The sequence below is a fragment of the Dendropsophus ebraccatus genome, chromosome 1 (assembly GCF_027789765.1).
Source record: "Dendropsophus ebraccatus isolate aDenEbr1 chromosome 1, aDenEbr1.pat, whole genome shotgun sequence".
NCBI lineage: Eukaryota > Metazoa > Chordata > Amphibia > Anura > Hylidae > Dendropsophus > Dendropsophus ebraccatus.
The window spans coordinates 213,617,601-213,644,823 of NC_091454.1; the positions used below are offsets into that span (position 1 = coordinate 213,617,601).

The 27,223-nt window shown below is 49.1% G+C and overlaps 2 protein-coding genes across 3 annotated transcripts; both read left to right on the forward strand.

Annotated features, from left to right (window-relative positions):
• The first annotated feature begins 294 nt into the window (after positions 1-294).
• On the forward strand, positions 295-8,133 carry ECSIT (ECSIT signaling integrator). Of its 2 annotated transcripts, none has more exons than XM_069976401.1 (8): positions 295-391; positions 2,854-2,956; positions 3,078-3,444; positions 3,982-4,205; positions 5,220-5,277; positions 5,365-5,510; positions 6,480-6,579; positions 7,210-8,133. In XM_069976401.1, exons 2-8 carry the CDS (start codon positions 2,867-2,869, stop codon positions 7,461-7,463), a joined length of 1,239 nt encoding a protein of 412 aa, XP_069832502.1. In that variant the 5' UTR covers positions 295-391; positions 2,854-2,866; the 3' UTR covers positions 7,464-8,133. The 2 variants fall into 2 exon arrangements, with proteins under 2 accessions (XP_069832502.1, XP_069832587.1); XM_069976486.1 differs by having other exon boundaries at positions 343-404.
• Positions 8,134-11,407: 3,274 nt separating this feature from the next.
• On the forward strand, positions 11,408-19,623 carry ZNF653 (zinc finger protein 653). The gene is made up of 9 exons (XM_069976595.1): positions 11,408-11,734; positions 13,200-13,243; positions 13,437-13,634; positions 13,824-14,261; positions 14,986-15,166; positions 15,255-15,363; positions 17,987-18,101; positions 18,179-18,278; positions 18,463-19,623. The coding sequence occupies exons 1-9, from the start codon at positions 11,463-11,465 to the stop codon at positions 18,638-18,640; spliced, it is 1,635 nt and encodes a 544-aa protein (XP_069832696.1). The 5' UTR covers positions 11,408-11,462; the 3' UTR covers positions 18,641-19,623.
• The last annotated feature ends 7,600 nt before the right edge of the window (positions 19,624-27,223 follow it).

Below are 27,223 nucleotides of genomic sequence, written 5' to 3' on the forward strand. Positions count from 1 at the left end.
ATGCAGCTTTACTGAAGTCAGGAATCTAAAACTCCATATTGAGGTCATTAATCAGGAATAAGTAAAAGCTGGGTAGAAGCTTCATTGAGCTGCCATATTGGTAGTCACCCAGCTTTTCCATGTACAGATAAAACTAAGAAGTCTCTGGCAAGAGGACATGAGATACCGCGCAGGCTTGTAGGTTGGGATATATCGCTCGGCGGCCATTTTTTCGAAGACCGCAATGCTTCATATTACATCTCTGTGGACCCGGCAAAATGGCGCCGGCGATGAGAGAATGGAGCGCAATGTGAGCCTCTAGTGTCCGCAGATAACTGAAGGCGGATTACGTCGTACTTCTCCAAGATGGCGGCGCCCATAGACGTAAAGGGACACTGAGGATCCTGTGAAGGTAGAGGTTGTGTGTGAGTGTGGATGGGGGGAGATGGCGCCCTCCTCTGTGCGGGGAGATATGACTGTTCCTCTAGAGGCGATGATGCTATATAACCCTATGGACCACACCGAGCTGTGTCCTGGGGACATGTCACACGTAGAACCCCAGTAGTGCTCCCAGGGACTGGCTCTGAGGGTGTATAATACCAGCCAGTGCCCCAATACTGTATCCTCCATCCACAGTGCCCCCAATACTGTATCACCCATCCACAGTGCCCCCCAATACTGTATCACCCAGCCCCAGTGACCCCCAATATTATATCACCCAGCCACAGTGCCCCCCAATATTATATCACCCAGCCCCAGTGACCCCAATACTGTATCACCCATCCACAGTGCCCCCCAATACTGTATCTCCCAGCCCCAGTGACCCCCAATACTGTATCACCCAGCAAGAGTGACCCCCAATATCCCAATACTGTATCACCCATCCACAGTGCCCCCCCCAATATTATATCATCCATCCACAGTGCCCCCCAATACTGTATCACCCATCCACAGTGACCCCCAATATTATATCATCCCTCCACAGTGACCCCAATACTGTATCACGCAGCCACAGCGCCCCCATTATATCATCCATCCACAGTGCCCCCCAATATTATATCACCCAGCCACAGTACCCCCAATACTGTATCACCCAGCCATAGTGCCCCCCAATACTGTATCACCCATCCACTGCACCCCCCAATATTATATCACCCATCCACAGTGCCCCCAATATTATATCACCCAGCCATAGTGCCCCCCAATACTGTATCATCCATCCACAGTGCCCCCCAATATTATATCATCCATCCACAGTGCCCCCAATACTGTATCACCCAGCCACAGCGCCCCCAATATTATATCATCCAGCCACAGTGCCCCCAATACTGTATCACCCAGCCACAGTGCCCCCCAATATTATATCATCCATCCACAGTGCCCCAATACTGTATCACCCAGCCATAGTGCCCCCCAATACTGTATCACCCATCCACTGCACCCCCCAATATTATATCACCCATCCACAGTGCCCCCAATATTATATCATCCATCCACAGTGCCCCCAATACTGTATCACCCAGCCACAGTGACCCCCAATATTATATCATCCAGCCACAGTGCCCCCAATACTGTATCACCCAGCCACAGTGCCCCCCAATATTATATCATCCATCCACAGTGCCCCAATACTGTATCACCCAGCCATAGTGCCCCCCAATACTGTATCACCCATCCACTGCACCCCCCAATATTATATCACCCATCCACAGTGCCCCCAATATTATATCACCCAGCCACAGTGCCCCCCAATACTGTATCATCCATCCACAGTGCCCCCCAATATTATATCCATCCACAGTGCCCCCAATACTGTATCACCCAGCCACAGTGACCCCCAATATTATATCATCCAGCCACAGTGCCCCCAATACTGTATCACCCAGCCACAGTGCCCCCCAATATTATATCATCCATCCACAGTGCCCCAATACTGTATCACCCAGCCACAGTGACCCCCAATATTATATCATCCAGCCACAGTGCCCCCCCAAAATTATATCATCCATCCACAGTGCCCCCAATACTGTATCACCCAGCCACAGTGCCCCCCATTATTATATCATCCATCCACAGTGCCCCCAATACTGTATCACCCAGCCACAGTGCCCCCCAATACTGTATCATCCAGCCACAGTGCCCCCCATTATTATATCATCCATCCACAGTGCCCCCAATACTGTATCACCCAGCCACAGCGCCCCCAATATTATATCATCCAGCCACAGCACCCCCCTATATTATATCACCCAGCTACAGTGCCCCCCAATACTGTATCACCCAGCCACAGTGCCCCCCAATATTATATCATCCCTCCACAGTGCCCCCCAATACTGTATCACCCAGCCACAGTGCCCCCAATATTATATCACCCAGCCACAGTGCCCCCCAATATTATATCACCCAGCCACAGCGCCCCCCAATACTGTATCACCCATTCACAGTGCCCCCCAATATTATATCACCCATCCACAGCGTCCCCCCAGTACTGTATCACCCATCCACAGCGCCTCCCAATACTGTATCACCCAGCCACAGCCTGATCAGTAGGCCCCATAACATGGACTCCTCTGCTTGCTGTCAGTCATGGGGCTGGAGGTTGGATCCTTAGTGAATTAGACACCCGAGCAGCACAGTGCCATCTCCTTTCCCGGCAGTTTGTTACAATGTATCAACGCAGGTAAAGAATATGACAGGGTTTACTAAGCTGGAGACAACTGTAACAAACCATCAGCGGTGGAAAGTTAATATTTCTGTCTTTTGTGCTTCCCATTCACTGACAGCAAGCAGAGATGTTACACATGGTGAGGAATCCATATAGGATTACATTGCTGTTACCCATGATCCCTTTGATGATGTTTTTGTTGGTTGCAGTTGATGATAGAGGATGAGGAGCCTGCGCTTGTTGGTTGCAGCCCAGAAGCTATGTGCCGGGCTCAGACAGATGCCAGCGGTGGTGGAGCCTCATGGGCCGAGGGTAAGTGTGAACACCCCACCATGCTTTACACTGCAGCAGCTATCCTCCTACTGGCTGCCATCTATAGCTTCTATATGGTCATGTGATCATGTCCTGTATACCCTCATCTGCCCATATACAGTTACTCCGCACCATCCACAGCTCGTCTTCACCCGGCCCCCCGGTGTCCACCCCGCCACCAAAGACCGTGGCTCCATTTGAAGAGGCGTACGCCAGGGACCAGCGGGATAAAGCCTCGTTCGTCCAGGTGCTGGACTTGTTCTGCGGCCGCGATGTGAGGAGGAGGGGACACATTGAGCTGATCGAGGCAGCGCTCAGGTGGATGCCTCAGTTTGGAGTGGAGAAAGACCTCGAGGTTTACAACAAACTGCTGGATGTGTTCCCCAAGGAGGTCTTCATCCCGAGAAACTTCATCCAGACCATGTTCCTCCATTACCCCCGACAGCAGGAGTGCGCTATAAGAGTCCTGGATCAAATGGAGTACTATGGTGGGTGTATTATATGTCACTGACTGACAGGTGGTGGGAGGGGCTATGTTCATGGAGTCTGCCCCTCCCACCACATGGTGACACAGACAGGAGGGAGGAACTATGTTCATGAAGTCTGCCCCTCCCACCACATGGTGACACAGACAGGAGGGAGGAACTATGTTCATGAAGTCTGCCCCTCCCACCACAGGGTGACACAGACAGGAGGGAGGAGCTATGTACATGGGGTCTGCCCCTCCCACCACAAGGTGACACAGACAGGAGGGAGGAGCTATGTGACATGGAGTTTGCCCTTCTTACAACAGGGTGGCACAGACAGGAGGGAGGAGCTATGTGACATGGTGTCTGCCCTTCGTGACACAGACAGGAGGGAGGAGCTATGTGACATGGAGTCTGCTCCTCCCACCACAAGGTAACAGACAGGAGGGAGGGGCTATGTTCATGGAGTCTGCCCCTTCCACCACAGGGTGAGACAGACAAGATGTACGGTTTTTCCCCTATTATTTCTTACAGTCAGTAATTTTTTTTCCTTTCCAGGTGTCACCCCTAACAAGCACACCTTGTTCCTACTGGCACAGACATTCGGGAAGTACAGTCACCCTGTGAAGAAGTATCAGCGGATGCTGTATTGGTTCCCCCGGTTTAAGCATGCCAACCCCTACCCTGTGCCAGTCCACCTAGAAGCTGATCCTGTTGCCCTGTCGAAAGTTTGCCTGGCACGGATAGCTGCAGACAGAGATGCCCAAGTGACAGTGTACCAGGTGACTATCTGCAGCCATGGATTGGTTGTTACAGGAGACTGAGATTCCTGGAAGGTTCTTTTCAATTACATTAACCATTTCTTTACATCCTACTTTTCTGCCCAGATACGATGGCTTGAAATGACAGGCCCAAAGCCTGAGGCTGCACTACTGAGAGCCTGTGACCGTGTTTCCCCGAAAATAAGACGGTGCTTTTTATTCCCCCCCCCAAAACAGGCACTATGGGGGAGATTTATCAAACATGGTGTAAAGTGAGACTGACTCAGTTGCCCCTAGCAACCAATCAGATTCCACCTTTCATTCCTCACAGACTCCTCTATAATAGGTGGAATCTGATTGGTAAATTTCCCCCTATGTCCTATTTTTGGGGGATGTCTTCTTTCTCTCCCCCCCCCCCCCCCCAGGTGAGGGGGCGGGGTCAGGGAGAGAGAAATAAGGGTTGGGTCAGGCGTGCGGAAGCATCAGGTCAGGAGTGCGGCGGCGTGACGTTCGACATCGGGACGTGGGGGCCATGGACCAGGCTGCCTGTGGTGCCGGTTTCGGAGGTCCGCGAGGGGATTAGGTGAATCCTGAGTGGCGGGGCGGGGTGCCTTACTTTAGGTTAGAGGGTAAAGTAAGTGGGGTGTATTATTTTCAGAGGGCGTCTTATTTTTGGGGAAGCACAGGATTATGGTCAGGTGCAGTGTCCACACAGGATTCACCACAGTAAGGATGTAGATATTGATCTAGTTGGTGATCTGGAGCCACACAGTGTCCCAGTGATTACAGGAATCGGGGGGAGACATGATGTCATCTCTCAGTAGTGCAGCCTCAGGCTTACGGCCCATAACTTCAAGCCACCATATCTCAGCATGAGAGAAAGATATTAAAAAGCCGTTTTCACGTTTTTAACGTTCATTTAAAGACCTTGATGTTAGAAGTACAGACAAGCCGGCCTGTACATGAGTTACTGCCTGTGGATGAGGTCATGTTCATATGTATAGGTAATTGGTGACTGGTATGGTTTCTGTACAGCTGCCGTCATCAGAAGTGTGTGAGGATGGGACGGTCCAGGAGCACCCGCATCTTGTAGGTAGGTAGCAGAGACTCTTGTTTCTTTACACACAGTGGGATTTACCCATATAGAGTCCATACAGATAACACAAGGGGTCTTCTTTAGGTATCCAGTCTCCGGATCAGATCGAACTCCTGGCTGACCATGATCCCAAATACCCTGTAATAGTTGAAGGTCCGTTCCCGCTCTGGCTTAAGAATATCTGTGTCCAGTACTACGTCCTCCGGGCAGAGCCAGCTACCAAGAAGAAGGTGGGTACATGGCACCAGCTGTAGGGTTGCCCCAGCCATTGGTGAGTACATGGTGCCAGCTGTAGGGTTGCCCGGCCATTGGTGGGTACATGGTGCCAGCTGTAGGGTTGCCTGGCAATTGGTGGGTACATTGCCCCAGCTGTAGGGTCACCCCAGCCATTGTTGGGTACATGGCACCATCTGTAGGGTTGCCCGGCCATTGGTGGGTACATGGCCCCAGCTGTAGCGTTGCCTGGCCATTGGTGGGTACGTGGGGCCAGCTGTAGGGTTGCCCCGGCCCAGCCATTGGTGGGTACATGGTGCAAGCTTTAGGCTTGCCCGGCCATTGGTGGATACATGGCACCAGCTGTAGGGTTGCCTGGCCATTGTTGGGTACATGGCACCAGCTGTAGGGTTGCCTGGCCATTGGTGGGTACATGGTCCCAGTTGTAGGGTTGCCTGGCCATTGTTGGGTACATGGCCCCAGTTGTAGGGTTGCCTGGCCATGTTGGGTACATGGCCCTAGCTGTAGGGTTGCCCAGCCATTGTTGGGTACATGGCCCCAGCTGTAGAGTTGCCCGGCCATTGGTGGGTACATGGCCCCAGCTGTAGGGTTGCCCGGCCATTGGTGGGTACATGGCCCCAGCTGTAGGGTTGCCCGGCCATTGGTGGGTACATGGCCCCAGCTAAAGGATTGCCCAGCCATTGGTGGGTACATGGCCCCAGCTGTAGGGTTGCCCAGCCATTGTTGGGTACATGGCCCCAGCTGTAGAGTTGCCCGGCCATTGGTGGGTACATGGCCCCAGCTGTAGGGTTGCCCGGCCATTGGTGGGTACATGGCCCCAGCTAAAGGGTTGCCCAGCCATTGGTGGGTACATGGCCCCAGCTGTAGGGTTGCCCAGCCATTGGTGGGTACATGGCACCAGCTGTAGGGTCACCCAGGCCCAGCCCTTGGTAAGGGGATAGTAATCCTGTCTGTTATTGGTGCAGGATGTATTAGACCCCGAGAGGTCCTTCTATTATCCCATACAACTGGACCTGGATCTGGAACGAGACCTCGGTGATGACTTAAGCTTCGATGTGGATGACGGTAAGACTGATAGAGGCTTCTCTGTTATGAGCCATTCTAGGCTGGGGAGACTTATGTTTGATGGGGGGTGGCAGAAATGTCTGCCAGTGGTAGAACCCCTTCATTTGTTGCCTCATTTTTCACTATTCTTTAAAGGAAACCCCAACAAAAATAAATCAACTGGTGTCAGAAAATTATACAGATTTGTAATTTACTTCTATTTTAAAAAAGAAAAAAGTCTTCCAGTACTTATCAGCTGCTGTATGTCCTGCAGGAAGTGGTGTATTCTTTTCAGTCTGACACCGTGCTCTCTGCTGCCACCTCTGTCCATGTCAGGAACTGTCCAGAGCAGGAGAGGTTTTCTATGAGGATTTGCTACTGATCTGGACAGTTCCTGAGATGGACAGAGGTGGCAGTAGAGAGCACTGTGTCAGACTGGAAAGAAAACACCACTTCCTGCAGGACATACAGCAGCTGATAAGTACTGGAAGACTGGAGATTTTTAAATAAAAGTAAATTACAAATCCGTTTAATTTTATGACACGAGTTGATTTGAAACAACAACAAAAAAAATCACCAGACTACCCCTTTAATAGAGACCCCTCACCTTTAAATACTTGACCTCTCTCTATTTTTTTCTCCTTACTGCAGTGGAGGAAGGTCCGGTCTATGCCATGTGCATGGCGGGTTCTGGAGATGAGAGAATGTTGGGGAAATGGATTCAGTGTCTTCAAGAGACCAACCCCTTGCTTAGTCAGCTGCCGGTCCTTTTCCGACTGACCTCAGGCCTGCAGGAAGTCAGCCTCCCTGTGCAAGAAGAGGATGAATCGGTAAAGGAGAAGGTGAGACGGTCATCAACAAAGGAGGAAGAGGAGACCAGACAGCATCGGAGGATGGAGCTGTAGTCAGTCTGCATCTCATCAGATTTCAGGAGCGGCACAAGAATCCTAGAGACAAAGACATTTAAAGGGGGTCGTCCCTGGGTGCGGTTCTTTACTATCAGGGAATTTCATAGACTCTAACACCAATCCATCCATTACTGGCCTGTACCTGTCGATCAGCCACTGAGCAGTGCCCAGAAAGGTCACATGACGCATTGGAGGAAATTCTTACAGGCTCCACACCCCCTATAGCAGGGGTACGGAACCTTGGCTCTCCAGCTGTTGCAAAACTACAACTCCCATCATGCCTGGACAGCCAAAGCTTTAGCTTTGGCTGTCCATGCATGATGGGAGTTGTAGTTTTGTAACAGCTGGAGAGCAAAGGTTCCCTACCCCTGCCATAAAGCACAGCAAAATTACAACTCCCATCATGCCTGGCTAAAGCTTTGGCTGTTCATGCATGATGAGAATTGTAGTTTTGCAACAGCTGGAGGGTGGTGAGTCTGATACTACTGCCCTGTAGTGCTCTGTGGATGTACGGTAAGGGGGGCATGCTGCGTGTGATGTACCCTGATGGCAGCGCTGGCTCCCATAGTGACAGACCATACAGGAAGGCAGATTTATTGGTTAGGTGATCTGTATAATTGATTATCACATCAGATCAATCACTCAATAAATGATAATGGAAACAATGTTTAGTGGTCTTCATGTCATCCTGTATCTTCCCAGCCTCCGCTTATGGATGTCATAGAGCGTACAATGGTCAGGAAACCCCTCTACAGTTTGGGTGGAGAGTCTCCATTGATCAGATTCAGGCTCTTCATGGTTGGGGGGGTGACCTTTCTCATGATCAGTCTCGGAGGAGGATAGGTTGAACTATACAGGACTAATAGGATTACAGCTACGTGTTTCCGGCTGGTATCTGCCCCTAGTCATAACATAAACCCATACGGGTAATCAGGTCATAAACACCCACCAACCAATGGTGACCCAGCACGTCATACCCAGACCAGGCTGTACCCTGCTATATGCCAGCGGACAGCATCCATCACATGTAAGACCTGATAGGCACCCTGAGGAGTGGATGGCACAATCGCTTTTCTGGTTTCATAACTTAGTCCTCTGGTTTCCAGTTCAACTACAACATGTAACGTAAGTGTAAAGGGTAAAGGGGAACTATAGAGGTTTCTGTCTCTGGAGTAGTAAAGTACCCTGGGCTCTGGAGGGGTAACGTGCACTACCCTGGGCTCTGGAGGGGTAACGTGCACTACACTGGGCTCTGGAGGGGTAACGTGCACTACCCTGGGCTCTGGAGGGGTAACGTGCACTACCCTGGGCTCTGGAGGGGTAACGTGCACTACACTGGGCTCTGGAGGGGTAACGTTCACTACCCTGGCCTGTGGAGCAGTAAGCTATGGGGTTAGTTTCACTAAAGGTAAGACATAACAAGGGTGGGCAGCTATATCACTAACGGGAATGATTGTGTGAATAGTGTGGACAGATGTCATGAGGATGTCAGTGTGACAGGGACAGCCTCCCCTCATGTCAGTGTGACAGGCACAGCCTCCCCTCATGTCGGTATAATAGGCACAGCCTCCCCTCATGTCAGTGTGACAGGCACAGCCTCCCCTCATCTCGGTGTGACAGGCACAGCCTCCCCTCATGTCAGTGTGACAGGCACAGCCTCTCCTCATGTCAGTGTGACAGGCACAGCCTCCCCTCATGTCAGTGTGACAGGCACAGCCTCCCCTCATGTCAGTGTGACAGGCACAGCCTCTCCTCATGTCGGTGTGACAGGCACAGCCTCCCCTCATGTCAGTGTGACAGGCACAGCCTCCCCTCATGTCAGTGTGACAGGCACAGCCTCCCCTCATGTCCGGGTTATAGGCACAGCCTCCTCTCATGTCAGTGTGACAGGCACAGCCTCCCCTCATGTCTGGGTTATAGGCACAGCCTCCCCTCATGTCTGGGTTATAGGCACAGCCTCCCCTCATGTCGGTGTGACAGGCACAGCCTCCCCTCATGTCAGTGTGACAGGCACAGCCTCCTCTCATGTCAGTGTGACAGGCACAGCCTCCCCTCATGTCTGGGTTATAGGCACAGCCTCCCCTCATGTCAGTGTGACAGGCACAGCCTCCCCTCATGTCAGTGTGACAGGCACAGCCTCCCCTCATGTCAGTGTGACAGGCACAGCCTCTCCTCATGTCGGTGTGACAGGCACAGCCTCCCCTCATGTCAGTGTGACAGGCACAGCCTCCCCTCTTGTCCGGGTTACAGGCACAGCCTCCCCTCATGTCGGTGCGACAGGCACAGCCTCCCCTCATGTCGGTGTGACAGGCACAGCCTCCCCTCATGTCGGTGTGAAAGGCACAGCCTCCCCTCATGTCGGTGTGACAGGCACAGCCTCCCCTCATGTCAGTGTGACAGGCACAGCCTCCCCTCATGTCTGGGTTATAGGCACAGCCTCCCCTCATGTCGGTGTGACAGGCACAGCCTCCTCTCATGTCAGTGTGACAGGCACAGCCTCCCCTCATGTCAGTGTGACAGGCACAGCCTCCCCTCATGTCAGTGTGACAGGCACAGCCTCCCCTCATGTCAGTGTGACAGGCACAGCCTCCCCTCATGTCAGTGTGACAGGCACAGCCTCCCCTCATGTCAGTGTGACAGGCACAGCCTCCCCTCATGTCAGTGTGACAGGCACAGCCTCCCCTCATGTCAGTGTGACAGGCACAGCCTCCCCTCATGTCTGGGTTATAGGCACAGCCTCCCCTCATGTCAGTGTGACAGGCACAACCTCCCCTCATGTCAGTGTGACAGGCACAGCCTCCCCTCATGTCCGGGTTATAGGCACAGCCTCCTCTCATGTCAGTGTGACAGGCACAGCCTCCCCTCATGTCAGTGTGACAGGCACAGCCTCCCCTCATGTCGGTGTGACAGGCACAGCCTCCCCTCATGTCGGTGTGACAGGCACAGCCTCCCCTCATGTCGGTGTGACAGGCACAGCCTCCCCTCACGTCTGGGTTATAGGCACAGCCTCCCCTCATGTCGGTGTGACAGGCACAGCCTCCCCTCATGTCTGGGTTATAGGCACAGCCTCCCCTCATGTCAGTGTGACAGGCACAGCCTCCCCTCATGTCGGTGTGACAGGCACAGCCTCCCCTCATGTCGGTGTGACAGGCACAGCCTCCCCTCATGTCTGGGTTATAGGCACAGCCTCCCCTCATGTCGGTGTGACAGGCACAGCCTCCCCTCATGTCAGTGTGACAGGCACAGCCTCCCCTCATGTCGGTGTGACAGGCACAGCCTTCCCTCATGTCTGGGTTATAGGCACAGCCTCCCCTCATGTCAGTGTGACAGGCACAGCCTCCCCTCATGTCAGTGTGACAGGCACAGCCTCCCCTCATGTCGGTGTGACAGGCACAGCCTCCCCTTATGTCTGGGTTATAGGCACAGCCTCCCCTCATGTCAGTGTGACAGGCACAGCCTCCCCTCATGTCTGGGTTATAGGCACAGCCTCCCCTCATGTCTGGGTTATAGGCACAGCCTCCCCTCATGTCAGTGTGACAGGCACAGCCTCCCCTCATGTCTGGGTTATAGGCACAGCCTCCCCTCATGTCAGTGTGACAGGCACAGCCTCCCCTCATGTCAGTGTGACAGGCACAGCCTCCCCTCATGTCTGGGTTATAGGCACAGCCTCCCCTCATGTCAGTGTGACAGGCACAGCCTCCCCTCATGTCAGTGTGACAGGCACAGCCTCCCCTCATGTCAGTGTGACAGGCACAGCCTCCCCTCATGTCTGGGTTATAGGCACAGCCTCCCCTCATGTCTGGGTTATAGGCACAGCCTCCCCTCATGTCTGGGTTATAGGCACAGCCTTCCCTCATGTCTGGGTTATAGGCACAGCCTCCCCTCATGTCTGGGTTATAGGCACAACCTCCCCTCATAATCACTGTGTGCATTGCGGAGCTCTGTTCGTGCCAACAAAGTTTATTGACGCTTGGCGGTGACGTCAGCAGCGGCAAGATGGCGGCCCCTGTGATGGAGACTCCCGGTTCGGAGGAAGAAGAAGACGACGATTACGGGAAGAAGGTGCGGGGGAGGCCCCGGCTGAACGATACGGACCGGGTGAGGCGGCGGCTGGAGTCCCGGAAGAAGTATGACTGCCGGCGGGTGTACCTGGGGGAGGCGCACGGAGCCTGGGTCCTGAGGAGGGACCGAGGGGACAGCGGCGGGGAGGCCTGGAGCGATGCCCGGCTGGCCGCCCATCTGCTGGCCCTGGAGACTGGATGCCCAGGGTGAGACTGCCCGCTCTTACACCGGGGGATGCTGGGAGTTGTAGTCCTCAGGTGGCGCCCTTCTCTGTATACTCAACATCCCCCTACCTCATTTGGGGGGGGGGGGGGGTACTGCTTGAGTGCTAGGGGGGGTACTGCCTGAGTGCTGGGGGGGTGTACTGGGGGGTACTGCCTGAGTGCTGGGGGGGGGGGGGGGTGTACTGGGGGGTACTGCCTGAGTGTTGAGGTGGGGGGGTGGGGGGGGGGGTGTACTGCCTGAGTGCTAGGGGGGGTACTGCCTGAGTGCTGGGGGGCTGTTGTACCCATGGGATCACTGGTTCTTTGGGGGATTGTAGCCATAGAGTTACCAGCTATTGGTGTGCCTGAGGCATAGGGGTGCTGTGCTATTGGAGGCAACAGATGTGTCATTTGGGAATAGTGGGTACATGGGAGGGTGATCCATTTCTGGACACATAACAGAGTGTAGTGAGACATCCATGGATAGCTCTAACATAGTGTGTGTAATAGGAATGGCATAATCCTATAATAGATGAGAGATGTTACACTGTGCACTGTATGTACGGGTAATATAATAGTACAGCCGTCGCCCTATAATAGATGACACTGTGTACACTGTAATATAATAGTACAGCCGTCGCCCTATAATAGATGACACTGTGTACACTGTAATATAATAGTACAGCAGTCGCCCTATAATAGATGACACTGTGTACACTGGTAATATAATAGTACAGTAGTCGCCCTATAATAGATGACACTGTGTACACTGGTAATATAATAGTACAGCAGTCGCCCTATAATAGATGACACTGTGTACACTGGTAATATAATAGTACAGCAGTCGCCCTATAATAGATGACACTGTGTACACTGGTAATATAATAGTACAGTAGTCGCCCTATAATAGATGACACTGTGTACACTGGTAATATAATAGTACAGCAGTCGCCCTATAATAGATGACACTGTGTACACTGGTAATATAATAGTACAGTAGTCGCCCTATAATAGATGACACTGTGTACACTGGTAATATAATAGTACAGTAGTCGCCCTATAATAGATGACACTGTGTACACTGGTAATATAATAGTACAGCAGTCGCCCTATAATAGATGACACTGTGTACACTGGTAATATAATAGTACAGCAGTCGCCCTATAATAGATGACACTGTGTACACTGGTAATATAATAGTACAGTAGTCGCCCTATAATAGATGACACTGTGTACACTGGTAATATAATAGTACAGCAGTCGCCCTATAATAGATGACACTGTGTACACTGGTAATATAATAGTACAGTAGTCGCCCTATAATAGATGACACTGTGTACACTGGTAATATAATAGTACAGCAGTCGCCCTATAATAGATGACACTGTGTACACTGGTAATATAATAGTACAGCAGTCGCCCTATAATACTAGATGAGTGACACTGTGGACTCTCTTATCTCTTGCAGGAAGTCTGATGGGGATCTTCAGCCGAACCCACCACGCTGGACAAGTAAGTGATTGTCCCTCACCTGTATCTGTGGAGCCCCCCCCTCCCCCTTTATACCTTATTAAACACCATGAGATCTGTAATGTAGTCACCTGCCTTCCTACTATACGGGTCGTCATATGGGAGTGGTTGGGCGGGAAAACACATGTGTTGACAACCCCCAGCACAAGCCACTCACAGTCTCTCTCCTTTCCAGGACAGAAGCGCAGTGTGAACAGTCTGCTGAGCTTAGTGACCTGGTATTATGACCACAAGAGCCACTGTCCTCACGAGCCTGCCCTCTCTGAGCTGGATACCAGCCACCCCCTCTATACCACAGCAGTGTGGCAGTGCCAGGCCGGACACCACTTCTTTCAAGACCTTCGGTGTCCCTTGAAAACTCTAAATCATAAAGGTAAGACATCAACTATAGCCCCCCCCCCCCCCCCTCCCCCAGTGGTGGCAGCAGAACCCACCAGTTCTCCATGCACTGACATCCAGGCCAGGTAGAGCTGCAGTGTAAAGAAAGGAGAAGGCATGGATGGGTTGTATCATCATTACTCCATCATGTTGTGATTTCCCCACCTCCCATCTGTCTTCACAGTGTGTGATGATGAAGAAAGCTCCGACGATTCCTCCTCCAGACCTGCTCCCCTCATCCAGGTGTCAGAGATGGGTCATGAGTCAGAGCAGCCGGTGCACACGCTGTACTCCGGGAGTGTGACAGAAGGAGAAGAGCCGTGCACAGAGGAGACCGGGACGGTGGTGTGTGTCCCCGTGGGGCCGGGTGCTGGAGGTCTCTTTGAAGGAGTGACTCAGGAAGAACTGGGGCGGGTGGTAGCTGCTGCCAACTGCCCCTCGCAGGTCATCATCATCGCTGGGCCGGGATATGAGGCGTTGGCAGCAGAAGGGATCCAGCTAGATGTCGGTGGAGAAGGCAGTGGAGATGACAGTGGTTGTACCTCACTGGAGGCAGTGTCTGCATTCACCCAGACTGAGCCCGGGGACCGGCATGAAACCAGCAATGTGGGGGTACTGAAAGGTAACAATATGTGCAGCCACAGATGCATTCCCCCTTTAAGTCTTTGCTTTGGTGTCACCATGGACATGGCTCCCACTGAGATTCTCATCCAGCTTTCTCAGAATCCTGAGTATCCAATATCTTAAAGAGTCTCTTTCAGCAGGTTTGTGTTGTCCTATCTCAGGGTAGCATAAAGTGGTGGCAGAGAAGCTGAACAGAATGATGAATCACTTACATTGTTCTGTGCAGCTGATCCTGAGATCTCCTCCTGAATAACATGGACAATAATTAGTCCTCTCCATTATGTGCATGAGCCCAGTAGTCCTGGATATTCATGAGAAGCAGAAAACTCCACCCACCCGCTACTGATTAGCAGTTATCTATCCATGCTGTGTATAGGCAGTCATCTGTCAGCAGCTGGAGGTTGGGGGGAGGGGTGCGGCAAGAATCCTATTCTCCTGCATATTAGGAGAAGGGCTGACGGGTTTTCTTTAAGATGCTGTAGAAAAGTTTGGTGACGAATTGTGTGGTCTTGTTAGAAATTTAGACTTTATCCATACATTTAAAAAATGTAATGGCAAAAAATCAAATCTATCAAATCAGCTGGTGTCAGAAAGTAATATAGATTGGTAATTTTTTTTTTCTGTTCAAAAATCCCCAGTCTACAGTAGCAGCTGTGATATGTAAAAGTATGTGCCCCCCCCATCAGATTTTTTTTTTTCCCCCCCTGTTTGTTTCCACCTAGAGGAGAACACGCTGTACACCCTGCAGATGGAGCGCTCTGAGATGGGGGAAGACCACGGGATGATACTTGCTTCTGCATTACTTGACCCCACATCAATGGGAGGACCAATTGAACGAGCGTTCCTGCAGACTGGGAAGTACCAGATGGCGCCCATGCAGCACACATTCAGAGAGCCTGAGAGGTGAGAGCGCAGTGGATGGTAGGTGCAGGATATCCATAACTCTGGTAGGTGCAGAATCTCCATAACTTCCCCTTTTGTGTTGTTACAGGAAGAGGAACCGTCGCGCTCCGGTGTTTGACGCTGATGGGGTGCCGGAGATGTTTCACTGTCCATATGAAGGGTGCACGCAGGTCTATACCTCCCTCAACAGCTTCCAGGTATCTATGATGCCGGTATAGTCACCTGTGCTTCCGATCTCACTCGGTCTGGTCTATTACACTATCGTGTGGGAACACGGGGAAGGGGGCCATTCACTTAACACACATTACAAAGTTGTATAACTTTGTAATGTGTGTTATTTATTGAATAAATGTGTAGCACGGCACTACCCCTTGAAATAGATCCACCAGATATGGACTCAGCTGCTCCACTTGCATTTTATACAAGTTAATTTTAAAAGAAGATTTTTTGGTTAACAACCCCTTAAACTCTTTAAAGGGGTCTGCCTGTGGCAGATTCTATGCAATGATCGCCGAGCTGACTGCATGGAGGAAAGTAAGAGACTTCGTGCAGTCAGCCAAAACAATTGGAACCTTGCGGGGGTCCCAATTGGACAGTAACAGGAGCGCAGTATTTAAGTTCAGTATTGTAAGGGTTAATGGCAGGCTGCCGTACCATTGTGATGGCCCATCATTAAAGGGGTTTTCCAGCGCTACAAAAACATGGCCACATTTCCCCCTACTGTTGTCTCCAGTTCAGGTGCAGTTTGCTATTAAGTTCCATTTACTTCAATAGAACTGAGTTTCAACCCCCCCCCCCCCGAACTGGAGACAACAGTAGGGGAAAAGTGGCCATGTTTTTGTAGCGCTGGATAACCCCTTTAACACTGAGGATCCTGCTGCTGATAGCAGCCAGTCCTCACACTCTGAAGCAGGCTCAGCTCGCTTCATAGAGCCTCAGGACCTATTGCCATACAGGTATTTCATGGGTCCTTAAAGGGGTTGGCCACTTTATAGTAAAATTGCTCAGTGTACAGTGTTAGTAACTGTACTCGCTGTATATACTGACAGCAGCTCCCTGTGTACCTCATACAGCTAATATCAGGCTCCCCTCCTCCAGGCTGTACTGTCCTGCTCTGTGGTGAGTCCGTCCATACGATGGCCGACATGGAGGGGCATGTCACCATGCTTTGCCCACCACAGTGTCCACCACTGAGCCTGTATATGCCTATGGTGGACACTGGGGGGGCGGGGCATGCTCCTCCATTTCGGCCATCTTATGGACAGATTCCCTTTAGAGCAGGACAGCACAGCCTGGAGCAGGGGAGTCTGATTGTATCTCTACGTGCTACACAGGGAGCTGCTGTCATTATATACAGTGAGTACACAGGGAGCTGCTGTCAGTATATACAGTGAGTACACAGGGAGCTGCTGTCATTATATACAGTGAGTACACAGGGAGCTGCTGTCATTATATACAGTGAGTACACAGGGAGCTGCTTTCAGTATATACAGTGAGTACACAGGGAGCTGCTTTCAGTATATACAGTGAGTACACAGGGAGCAGCTGTCAGTATATACAGTGAGTACACAGGGAGCAGCTGTCAGTATATACAGTGGATACACAGGGAGCAGCTGTCAGTATATACAGTGAGTACACAGGGAGCTGCTGTCAGTGTATACAGTAAGTACAGAGAGCTGCTGTCAGTATATACAGTGAGTACAGGGAGCTGCTGTCAGTATATACAGTGAGTACACAGGGAGCTGCTGTCAGTATATACAGTGAGTACACAGGGGGCTGCTGTCAGTATATACAGTGAGTACAGAGAGCTGCTGTCAGTATATACAGTGAGTACAGGGAGCTGCTGTCAGTATATACAGTGAGTACACAGGGAGCAGCTGTCAGTATATACAGTGAGTACACAGGGAGCTGCCTTCAGTATATACAGTGAGTACACAGGGAGCTGCTGTCAGTATATACAGTGAGTACACAGGGAGCAGCTGTCAGTATATACAGTGAGTACACAGGGAGCTGCTGTCAGTATAGACAGTGAGTACACAGGGAGCTGCTGTCAGTATATACAGTGAGTACACAGGGAGCTGCTGTCAGTATATACAATGAGTACACAGGGAGCTGCTGTCAGTATATACAGTGAGTACACAGGGAGCTGCTGTCAGTATATACAGTGAGTACACAGGGAGCTGCTGTCAGTATATACAGTGAGTACACAGGGAGCTGCTGTCAGTATATACAGTGAGTACACAGGGAGCTACAGTGAGTACACAGGGAGCTGCTGTCAGTATATACAGTGAGTACACAGGGAGCTGCTGTCAGTATATACAATGAGTACACAGGGAGCTGCTGTCAGTATATACAGTGAGTACACAGGGAGCTGCTGTCAGTATATACAGTGAGTACACAGGGAGCTGCTGTCAGTATATACAGTGAGTACACAGGGAGCTGCTGTCAGTATATACAATGAGTACACAGGGAGCTGCTGTCAGTATAGACAGTGAGTGCACAGGGAGCTGCCGTCAGTATATACAGTGAGTGCACAGGGAGCTGCTGTCAGTATATATAGTGAGTACACAGGGAGCTGCCGTCAGTATATACAGTGAGTACACAGGGAGCAGCCTTCAGTATATACAGTGAGTACACAGGGAGCTGCTGTCAGTATATACAGTGAGTACACAGGGAGCTGCTGTCAGTATATATAGGGAATATAGTTACTAATACTGTACACCAAACCATTTTACTATAAAGTGGCCAACCCCTTTAAGGGGATAAAGTATAACTCCTCGTAACTTGTGGCTCATGCAGATTTTTTTTCTCTCTCCTTAGAATCATGTGAATTTAGTTCACAGAAAAGGTAAAACCAAAGTGTGTCCTGAAGCTGGCTGCGGGAAGAAGTTCTACCTGTCTAATCACCTGCAGCGTCACATGATCATACACACGGGTAAGCCGGTGCCGGCACTGGATGGAGATGCCAGAGGGGTCGGCGTTCTCCTATAACGTCCATCTCTCCCTTGGCAGGAATCCGGGAATTCATCTGTGAGACTTGTGGAAAATCCTTCAAAAGGAAAAGTCACCTAGAAGTCCATAGGAGAACGCACACAGGGGAGACCCCCCTACAGTAAGGAGTCTTATCCCCATCTCCTATACCAGGGATGGGGAACCTTCAGCCCTCCAGCTGTTGCAAAACTACAATTCCCATCAGGCCTGGACAGCCAAAGCGAAGCTGGAGGGGCCAAAGGTTCCCCATCTCTCTTATACTGTAATTCTTTACATCTCCTGATCGCCCGTCTTTGTGCCCGCAGGTGTGAGGTTTGCGGCTTTCAGTGCCGGCAGAGGGCGTCTCTGAACTGGCACATGAAGAAGCACAGCTCTGAAGTCCACTACACCTTCCCCTGTGAACAGTGCGGCAAACTCTTTGAGAAGCGGGAGAGCGTCAAATTCCATAAGCTGAAGAGTCACCCGGAGGGGCGAGCCACGTGAGGGACGGTGGAGCGTCCAGGTCACATGTCCGTTTTTTAAGTACTAGTGGGTAGTCTTAGATGTCACCAGCTGAGCATGGCACCCCGAGCGCCAGGACTCTCCTATACTTTCCAGGAATCAGCGCAGTAGTGCAGGGAGTGCCGCACTCCCTCGGTGTGTATATACGCTAGTCAGCACTGCTTTCTGTATAGACCGCTATATAGAGCAAGGTACAGCATATAAAAGATGTACAGTAGCAGCTGTGATATGTAAAAGTATGTGCCCCCCATCAGATCCTTTATCATATCGATGGTTTCCTCACCGACCCCTCCAGCGGCCACTAGTGGGGTAAGGTAGTATTACACGGCAGATACACAAATGCACATCCATGTTATACATGGCTGGGTTGCCTCATATAGCACGTTCTTCCTATACTAAAAGAGGGGCCCTTGATGGTGGGGCTCGTGTTTAGGCTTGGTTAATAAGCTACAGATATCGCTGATCGCACATCAGGCATTACTGATCGATCCATGCAGACATGGCCCCTTTATATCCAGACTAGAATTTGTGTCACCATTTTAATATGGCCTTTAAAAAAAAAAAAAAGACATGCAAGGATTATAAAGCAATCAAAAAGCCCCATCTGTCCCAAAATAGTAACAATAAAAACTACAGATCATGTTCCAAAAAAACGGAAAAATATATGTCACCGGCCATGGACAAAGCGGGACATTTATCATTACAAAAACTTGGTGTTGCCGAAATTGCACTGACCGCAGGATATAGTCAATACTTGTCTTTTTTACCGCATGGTAAATGCCAAAAAAAAAAAATGAACGAAGCCCAAAGACATTAACAATTTTTCGAGTATAATTTTATTTTCTTTATTTTTCAGTGCATGTTGCTATTAATGGGGTTATCCAGAATGAGAACAAAAGCGACACGAGAGCGCCACCCCTGCCCTCAGCGTGTACGGTGGGGGTAGGGAACCTCGGCTTTCCAACTGTTGCAAAACTACAACTTCCATCAAGCCTGGACAGCCAAAGCTAAAGCTTTGGCTGTCCAGGCATGATGGGAGTTGTAGTTTTGCAATACTGGAGAGCCAAGGTTCCCTACCCCTGGTGTCCGGTATGATTTTTGCCTTTAGTTATTACTGTTATCATACACTTCAGTTAGACCCCCGCCAACAGAAGATGTCATGCCGAAAGTTCAGATGTATGGAGAGAGCGCGGCTGACTAAACAAGGTTGGAGCTACGCTGATCTAAGGTGATTTTGTGGTACAGCAGGGTGAATATAGTTAAGAGGAGTTTTATCCAGATACAGCGCCACTTCTTTTTTTCAGTTTTTGTGTGGCATTGCATCTCAGGTCCATTAAAGTGAGTTGTCACAGCAGCCACAATCTGAGGACAGGGTTAGCGCTTTTTTTTTCTTAACCTGGACAACCCCCTTTCAAAGGGAATCTTGCAGCTGCAGCTCACGTTCCAAACTGCTGACACTGTTAGATGTTGTAAGATCAGGGAGACACATGGTACCTCTCATATATCTTTTTGTGCTTCCAGAACATAGAAAAATGCTTTTATTCTATTGTACAAAAAGTCAGAGACTTTCCCAAGCTCCTGAATTGCAGCAGGCTATAACATCTCCTTACTCCCCCCTCCATTCCTGACCCTGCTGGGGACCCAGCTTCCTGGTGTCAATCAAGCAGGGAGGGGGAGGGAGCGGGCGTTACAGCTTGCAGCTATACAGCTGACTCCTTGTACCAGGGAATTAAAGGACAACTCCGGCAAAAAAATTTTTGGGCTTATTTAACACACACATTACAAAGTTATATAACTTTGTAATGTGGTTAAATACCCGGTCTGGCCCCCTTCCCCCACTTTCCGACCCCCCACCCCGGAAGTTAAAGAATGTTTACATTACCTATTACGGTCGTCACGGTCCTCTTCTCTGGTGTCGGGTGACGTCAGAGCTGGGGGGCGGTCCCGGTCTTCTTCCTCTTCGGCGTCTTCATTGAGAGTGAATGGGAGAGAAAAGGCTGCATGCGCACCAGCAGCCTTTTCATTGGCTGGAGCGCATCACATGGCTTCCAGCTTGCTCAGCCCTGATTGGCTGAGCTTGCTGGAAGCCATGTGATGCGCTCCAGCCAATGAAAAGGCTGCCGGTGCGCAAGCGCACTGGCAGTCTTTTCTCTCTCATGGACCCGGAAGCAAGAGACATCGCTGGACGGCGGAGGCAGGTGACGGTGAGGTGGACGGCGGGCGAATGGAGTGGCGATCGTCACCGGAGGGATGGTGAGTATGGTGTCTGTGTGTGTGTCTGTGTTTTTTTTTTTTGGGGGGGGTCCCACCGGAGTTGTCCTTTAAAGCATCCTGGAAGCACAGCTGGATATATGAAAGGCACCAGGTGTCTCCCTCGTCTAACAATCTGCAATTTAGAACATGAATTTCAGCTGACAGGTTCCCTTTAAGGGTACGTTCACACGTACCGGATCCGCAGCAGAATTCTTGCTGCAAATTTGCTGTGGATCCTGTAAAATGAAGCTGAATGGGTCCCATACACGCAGCTGATCCACTCCGTGTATGGGACCCGGCCCCGAACATACATTACCTGCTTGGCGACGCGGCTGTGTGTGAGTGTCGCACACAGCTGCGGCGCCGAGCAGGTAATGTATCAGGGCTGCGGGCGGGCGGCAGGAGGGTTAAAGGAGCCAGGGCTGGGGCAGGGGAGTTAAAGGGATCAGGTCCCATACACACAGTGATCCGCTGGGTTTATGGGACCAATTCAGCTTTACACTACAGAATCCGCAGCGTATTTCGCTGCAAACTTGCAGCGTTAAATCCGCTGCGGATATGGTACGTGTGAAGCTACCCTAAGGCATAGATCCAGTCTCATCTAGCCTTAAAATGTATGTCAGCCCCCTGCTATTGTAGAAATCCTTCTGGTGCAGTGTCTGGTAAAGTCTGAAGGGGTCACATCATGCCCTCTGTTCTTGTGATCGATCCCAGCGGTTAGCCCTGCATCTGTCACGCCTTCTCCCGGTTCTTCTTTCCGTCTTGTCTTGAATGCGTTCCTTACGTAACAACACAACATTTCAGAATTCTTCAACTCTTCTTTCCCAGCTTCCTTTTAGACCTGCAGCTCCCCTGTTCATTGTAGTGCACAGTAGGACGTAGACGCGTCTCTCCCCATGTGTTACAACAAAGCCAATAACCTTATCCTTGGCTTCAGTACCCTTTTATATCACTAGAATCTTTACTTGAGGGACGTTAAGCATCAGCTTCACCTAACTTTCCGCCTGTCTTCTAAGTGTGTGCTCACCGCATTGTTTCTATTAAAAGATACTTTATTTATTTTACGTCATTGTCGTCTTCAGGTTGCAATGCATGTAATGTGCTGGATACGTGTGTGCCGTTCTTCAATGGGCACTGTCATTAAAAACAACCTTGCATATTCCGACAGAGGCATCAATAACTAGCATACTTGTAATTCATTTAAAAAAAAAAAAACTAATTAGTTTTTTGTGTGAAATTTAAAGTTATAACATTGGCCACTAGGTGTCACTATCTTGCGCTCTACTGCCTGTTGTCATTGAATGAATGTCAATAATTATAGCAATTTATGGAACATGTGAATGCAGACTTAAAGGGGTAGTCCACCAAAAAAAATTTTCTTTCAAATCAACTGGTGCCATAAAGTGCCAGAGATTTGTAATTCACTTCTATTAAAAAATCTTAAGTCTTCCAGTACTTATCAGCTGCTGTGTGTCCAGCAGGAAGTGGTGTTTTCTTTCCTGTCTGACCCATTGCTCTCTGTTGCCTCCTCTGTCCATGTCAGGAACTGTCCAAAGCAGGAGCAAATCCCCATAGAAAACCTTTCCTGCTCTCCAGACTGGAAATAATACAACTTCCTGTTGGGCATACAGCAGCTGATAAGTACTGGAAGGCTTCAGATTTTTTAATAGAAGTAAATTACAAATCTCTGGCACTTCATGGTAGCAGTTGATTTGAAAGAAAAAATTTTTGGGTGGACTACCCCTTTAAGGTAGGCTCTGCTCCCATGCTGTCAATCACAGTGCAGGGAGTCAGCAACAGACATCATTGAGACAGAGGTGCACATTAGGTTATTTCCTGAAGTAAGGGTATGTTCACACTGAGTAAAAGTGGCGGAATCCCACCTGCCTCAGTGTGTCAGTGGGATATATAGTGCATGCCTCCACTCTCCGCGGAGGCGCGTGGCATCCCTTTAACACACTGAGGCAGGTGGGATTCTGCCACTTTTACTCTGTGTGAACATACCCTTACTTCAGGAAATAACCTAATGTGCCCCTCTGTCTAAGGGTCTATTTAAACAGAAAGATTATCTGACAGAGTATCTACCAAAAATTTGAAGCCAAAGGTCATAAAGGAAAGACTGAGATTTTTCCTCTTTTCAAATCCATTCCTAGCTTTGTCCTCAAATCTTTGGCAGATAATCTGTCAGATAATCTTTCTGTGTAAATAGACCCTTACCGATGTCTGTTGCTGACTCCCTGCACTGTAATTGACAGCATGGGAGCAGAGCTTTGTATCTCCCTCCCTCCTTACCATTTAAATTGCTATAATTATTGACATAGTGGCACCTAGTGGCCAATGTTATAACTTTGAATTTCACACCGTACACAATACATTTTTTAAAATGAATTATAAATAGATGATATATTGATGTCTCTGTAAGAATCTGCAAAGTACTTTTTAATGTCTCTTCTGTCACTAGTAAGTTTCTGCCTTATAAGATATTAGATACCATATCCCTGAATTATAGGGAACTTTGTAGAATTCCCTGGATTTCAGCATTGATTCCTAGTAGGTCACAGTAATGGAGATGCACAAACAATTGTACCATTCATGTCATGAGTACACATACATTGGGGTGCTTCTATAGTCTTCTGCTCTTACTTTTGGGGATGATAGTTATGCTCTGGTTTTATTGGGGTCTTTTAACTTCATCCACATTTAACTGAAATCCAAAAGATGCTGGGATCCAGTATTGTGCTGGTTCAGAGAACCTAGTAAACCATAGTCCCATCACATTGGGAAAACAAGCCAGGAAAAGTCCATGCTAAGCACGATCCCTCTCTCGGCTCTGTGTCACATTATCAGTCTGGCTTATGTTAGTCTATGGAGCCCGACTGATTATGCTGATACCGATCGGTAGAGGTCTGAGCACTCAGACATGGACTGATCAAATCTTTTGACAATTATGTTAAAAGTTTTCTATGACGATAGTGACACTTTTTGAATGACATTAAGAGAGACACAGAACAAACAAAACAGGAACCTGACTATCTCAGGATAACACAGACCAGAATCCAGAAATGGACAAGGACATAGACCCGTCGAATTGGATGGATACCAGAAACACTTGGACTTCGTACTACAGGCCACAGAGATTGTGTACACTATACATTTTTTAAATGTTAAGTAATAAAATATCTAGATCTGAGCAATCGCATATTGCCTGATCCATTGCTCTGGATCAGGCTATGAGGAAGCTACATAGATTTTACTTCAGGCAGACTAATAAGGTGGACTATTGCTGTCCTTTTCACTACTACTGGGGGTGAGATGAACTTCTCGAAAGTTGTGGTTTCACATAGGAACAACCATCTCTGGGGTAATACTCGTTTCATGGACAATAGCAATATGGTCCACCAACCATTGGTGGAACTGACTTTATTTGGGATGAAGCCTGTTCAATGTTGACTCAAGATTATCTTTTTTAACCTGGGGATTAGCTGCCACCAGAGGTGCCAGGTGGCGGTACATCCTCCAAATTGAAAATCCGTACATGCTTGCCCCAGCGGAGGTAAGGGAGTTTGGGTGGTTTTATAGGATAGCCAACCAATAACAGTATGGTCTGTAGAGAGGTTCAGATGTACCCTGGAAAGGAAGCAGTCGAAGGTCTCTCAGACCCTGTTGGGGTTCCTAACCCTTTTAAGTTCCATTACTCACATGTATATTATTAATATCTCCAAAGAAGATTGCTTAGATTTAGAGGTGACTTTTGGTATTTGGTGCCTCAGATAAGAGAACACGATGAGTGAGGCTGACGTATATTACTAGAGTGCAGGCTTTATAGGCCAATATGGTACAGAATATTTGGTTCCAATAAGACGCTTCATATACTTCAGTGGGAAACAACCCGAGAAGAACAGGAAGATCATGATGTGCCGGCTGCTGGGGTGTGTCCTATTCTGCGTATTCCATACTGGCCACAGCTCTGCTATTCCAGAATAGTGACCGACCGATTCTAGAAATGGAACAATACAGAGAAGATCGGCCCCTGGATAAGGCTGCAGAATATTATTAATTTAGAATACTGTATTTGAAATTAGACCTTCAACCACATAAATATCTGGAAATGATAGTTTCCTTTTTCACCTCCAAGACTGTATTATACACAATGACCAGTAGAGGGCGCTGGCACTCAGCAATAAAGACCGCTATGTCTGCATTGCATCGATGGCATACGAAGGGTCAGATAACAAAAGACAAAGGAAGGACGGAGCCATGCCTTTCTTCTTCATCATCGTCCTCTCAGCGCTTTTCCTCAGTGTGACGCGTTTCAGTATTAGAATACCGGGTTCCATAAGGGCACTGTAAATCCCAAAGGACGTATGCTGTTTCTTTGTATGGAGTTATAGAATTACCTCTTGCTGCGTTAAACCATTATCACTACTTTTAGTATAATCTTAAAATTGATCCCATTTTATTTAAAAAAAATATAGTATACCCCAGGACATGACTGTGTGGTTTTGACAGTATTGTGCCAGGATATGGTGGGTCTCAGTTGTTCATGGATTCTGGTGATGCCCCCTGTGTCCTTAGAACATGTCAGGTCTTATCATCACATTGATGATGATGGTGTGGGACCAGGAAACCTAAAAACATGTTGGGCCATCATATCAATACGGATAACCTGAGAGTATAGGTGACCTTGAATCCAATTGACCTTGACATTGAAGAACCAAGTAACCTAAAGAGCTGTAGGCTGTATCCATGTTTTCCGGGACTCCCTAGGACCACAACAAACTTCTTCAGCCACCGGTGATCAAATGCCGAACGATCAGACTCGAGTTGCGCTTATCTATAGGAATAATAATGTGTCAATAGATATAGCCCAAAGAATTTGCTTAGCTCATCAGTCTAAAAGTAGTGATGTGGCCTGGATGACCTGAGAGGACAGGAGGCTCATTCTAACCACGTCACCGTTGGAGGACCTGAAACCCCAAAAACATACCTGACAATCCCATTAATCCACCACTTTAGACCAGGTGATCCAAAACCATAGGCACAATGGCACTAAGACTAAGTTGTCTGAGTACCTTTCTCGGTTTACAGTAAATTAGATGGATGACGTGAGAGCATGACCCATCGCAAGATCGTTGCTTTTGGTGAATCAAATAACCGAAAAATTTATTCCTTTAATTCAACATAAGTAATGTGCCCAATGTAGACATGCTGCTTTGGTGGCCAGGATCTACATGATTTTACGTGTCAAGAACATTAGGCCATCCTACTTCTATATATAGGCACTGTGTCCCTTAAACATAGCTGGGTAGAGTATAAAGTGGCCTAGATGACCTGAAACATAGTAGGCCCTAGAATCCCAACATTGTTTACTTCCAAGGGACTGACTAACCCAAAAACATGGTGGGTTGTCCCATCATTCCAAAAGAAGCAATGTAGCACCAGTAAACAAGATGACGTAAAAGCAGATATGTTGCCACCATGACCTGGTCAAAGATGGTCGAAAGAACCACTAACCCAACAGTATTGGGTCACTCCCAGTGTTGAGTGTAGTTGCCGAAGTGTTTGGGTCTGGTAATGTTCTCCAAACCTGAACGCTTAGCATTTGGATCTGGAAAAGTTAGATGCCCACCTCGGGAGTCCTGGAAAACATGGCTTTATCCATGACTTCAAAGGGACCTACTAACCCAAAAACATCGTGGGTTGTCCCATCATTCCAAAGGAAGCAATTTAGCACCAGTAAGCAAGATGACATAAAAGCCTCCAAAAGCAGATATGTTGCCATCATGACCGGGTCAAAGATGGTTGAAAGAAACAGTAACCCAGTATTGGGTCATTCCTAGTGTTGAGCGTAGTTGCCGAAGTGTTTGGGTCTGGTAATGTTCTCCAAACCTGAACGCTCAGCATTTGGATCTGGAAAAGTTAGATGCCCACCTAGGGAGTCTTTGAAAACATGGCTTTATCCATGTTTTCTTGGTGGTCTTAGAGTGGCATCTAAGCAGAGCGTTCGGGTTTGGAGAACGTTACCAAACCCAAACAGTTTGGCAAATAGCCATTCCTTCAATCCAACAAATGTAATGTGCCTATGGTAGACATGCTGCTTTGGTGGCCTGGATCTCAGTGACTTTATGGGTCAAGAACTTCAGGTCTTCCCACTTACGGGCACTACATCCCTTACAGGCCTCCTGGGTATACAGTAAGGATATTTAAGTCATTGTTCACGAGGCCACCTAGGCTTTTCTTCTGTCCATAGTAGGTGCTGTTCACTTGTACCTACACGTCCTTGAGTGCATCTAGAGCCTCTTACCATTGGAG

Coding starts and splice junctions, on each gene's coding strand:
- ECSIT (XM_069976401.1), top strand. CDS start 2,867: ATGAGGAGCCTGCGCTTGTTGGTTGCAGCCCAGAAGCTATGTGCCGGG. Junction 5,278..5,364: donor GGAGCACCCGCATCTTGTAG/GTAGGTAGCAGA, acceptor GGTCTTCTTTAG/GTATCCAGTCTCCGGATCAG. Junction 6,580..7,209: donor AAGCTTCGATGTGGATGACG/GTAAGACTGATA, acceptor TCCTTACTGCAG/TGGAGGAAGGTCCGGTCTAT.
- ZNF653 (XM_069976595.1), top strand. CDS start 11,463: ATGGCGGCCCCTGTGATGGAGACTCCCGGTTCGGAGGAAGAAGAAGAC. Junction 14,262..14,985: donor CAATGTGGGGGTACTGAAAG/GTAACAATATGT, acceptor GTTTCCACCTAG/AGGAGAACACGCTGTACACC. Junction 15,364..17,986: donor CCTCCCTCAACAGCTTCCAG/GTATCTATGATG, acceptor CTCTCTCCTTAG/AATCATGTGAATTTAGTTCA.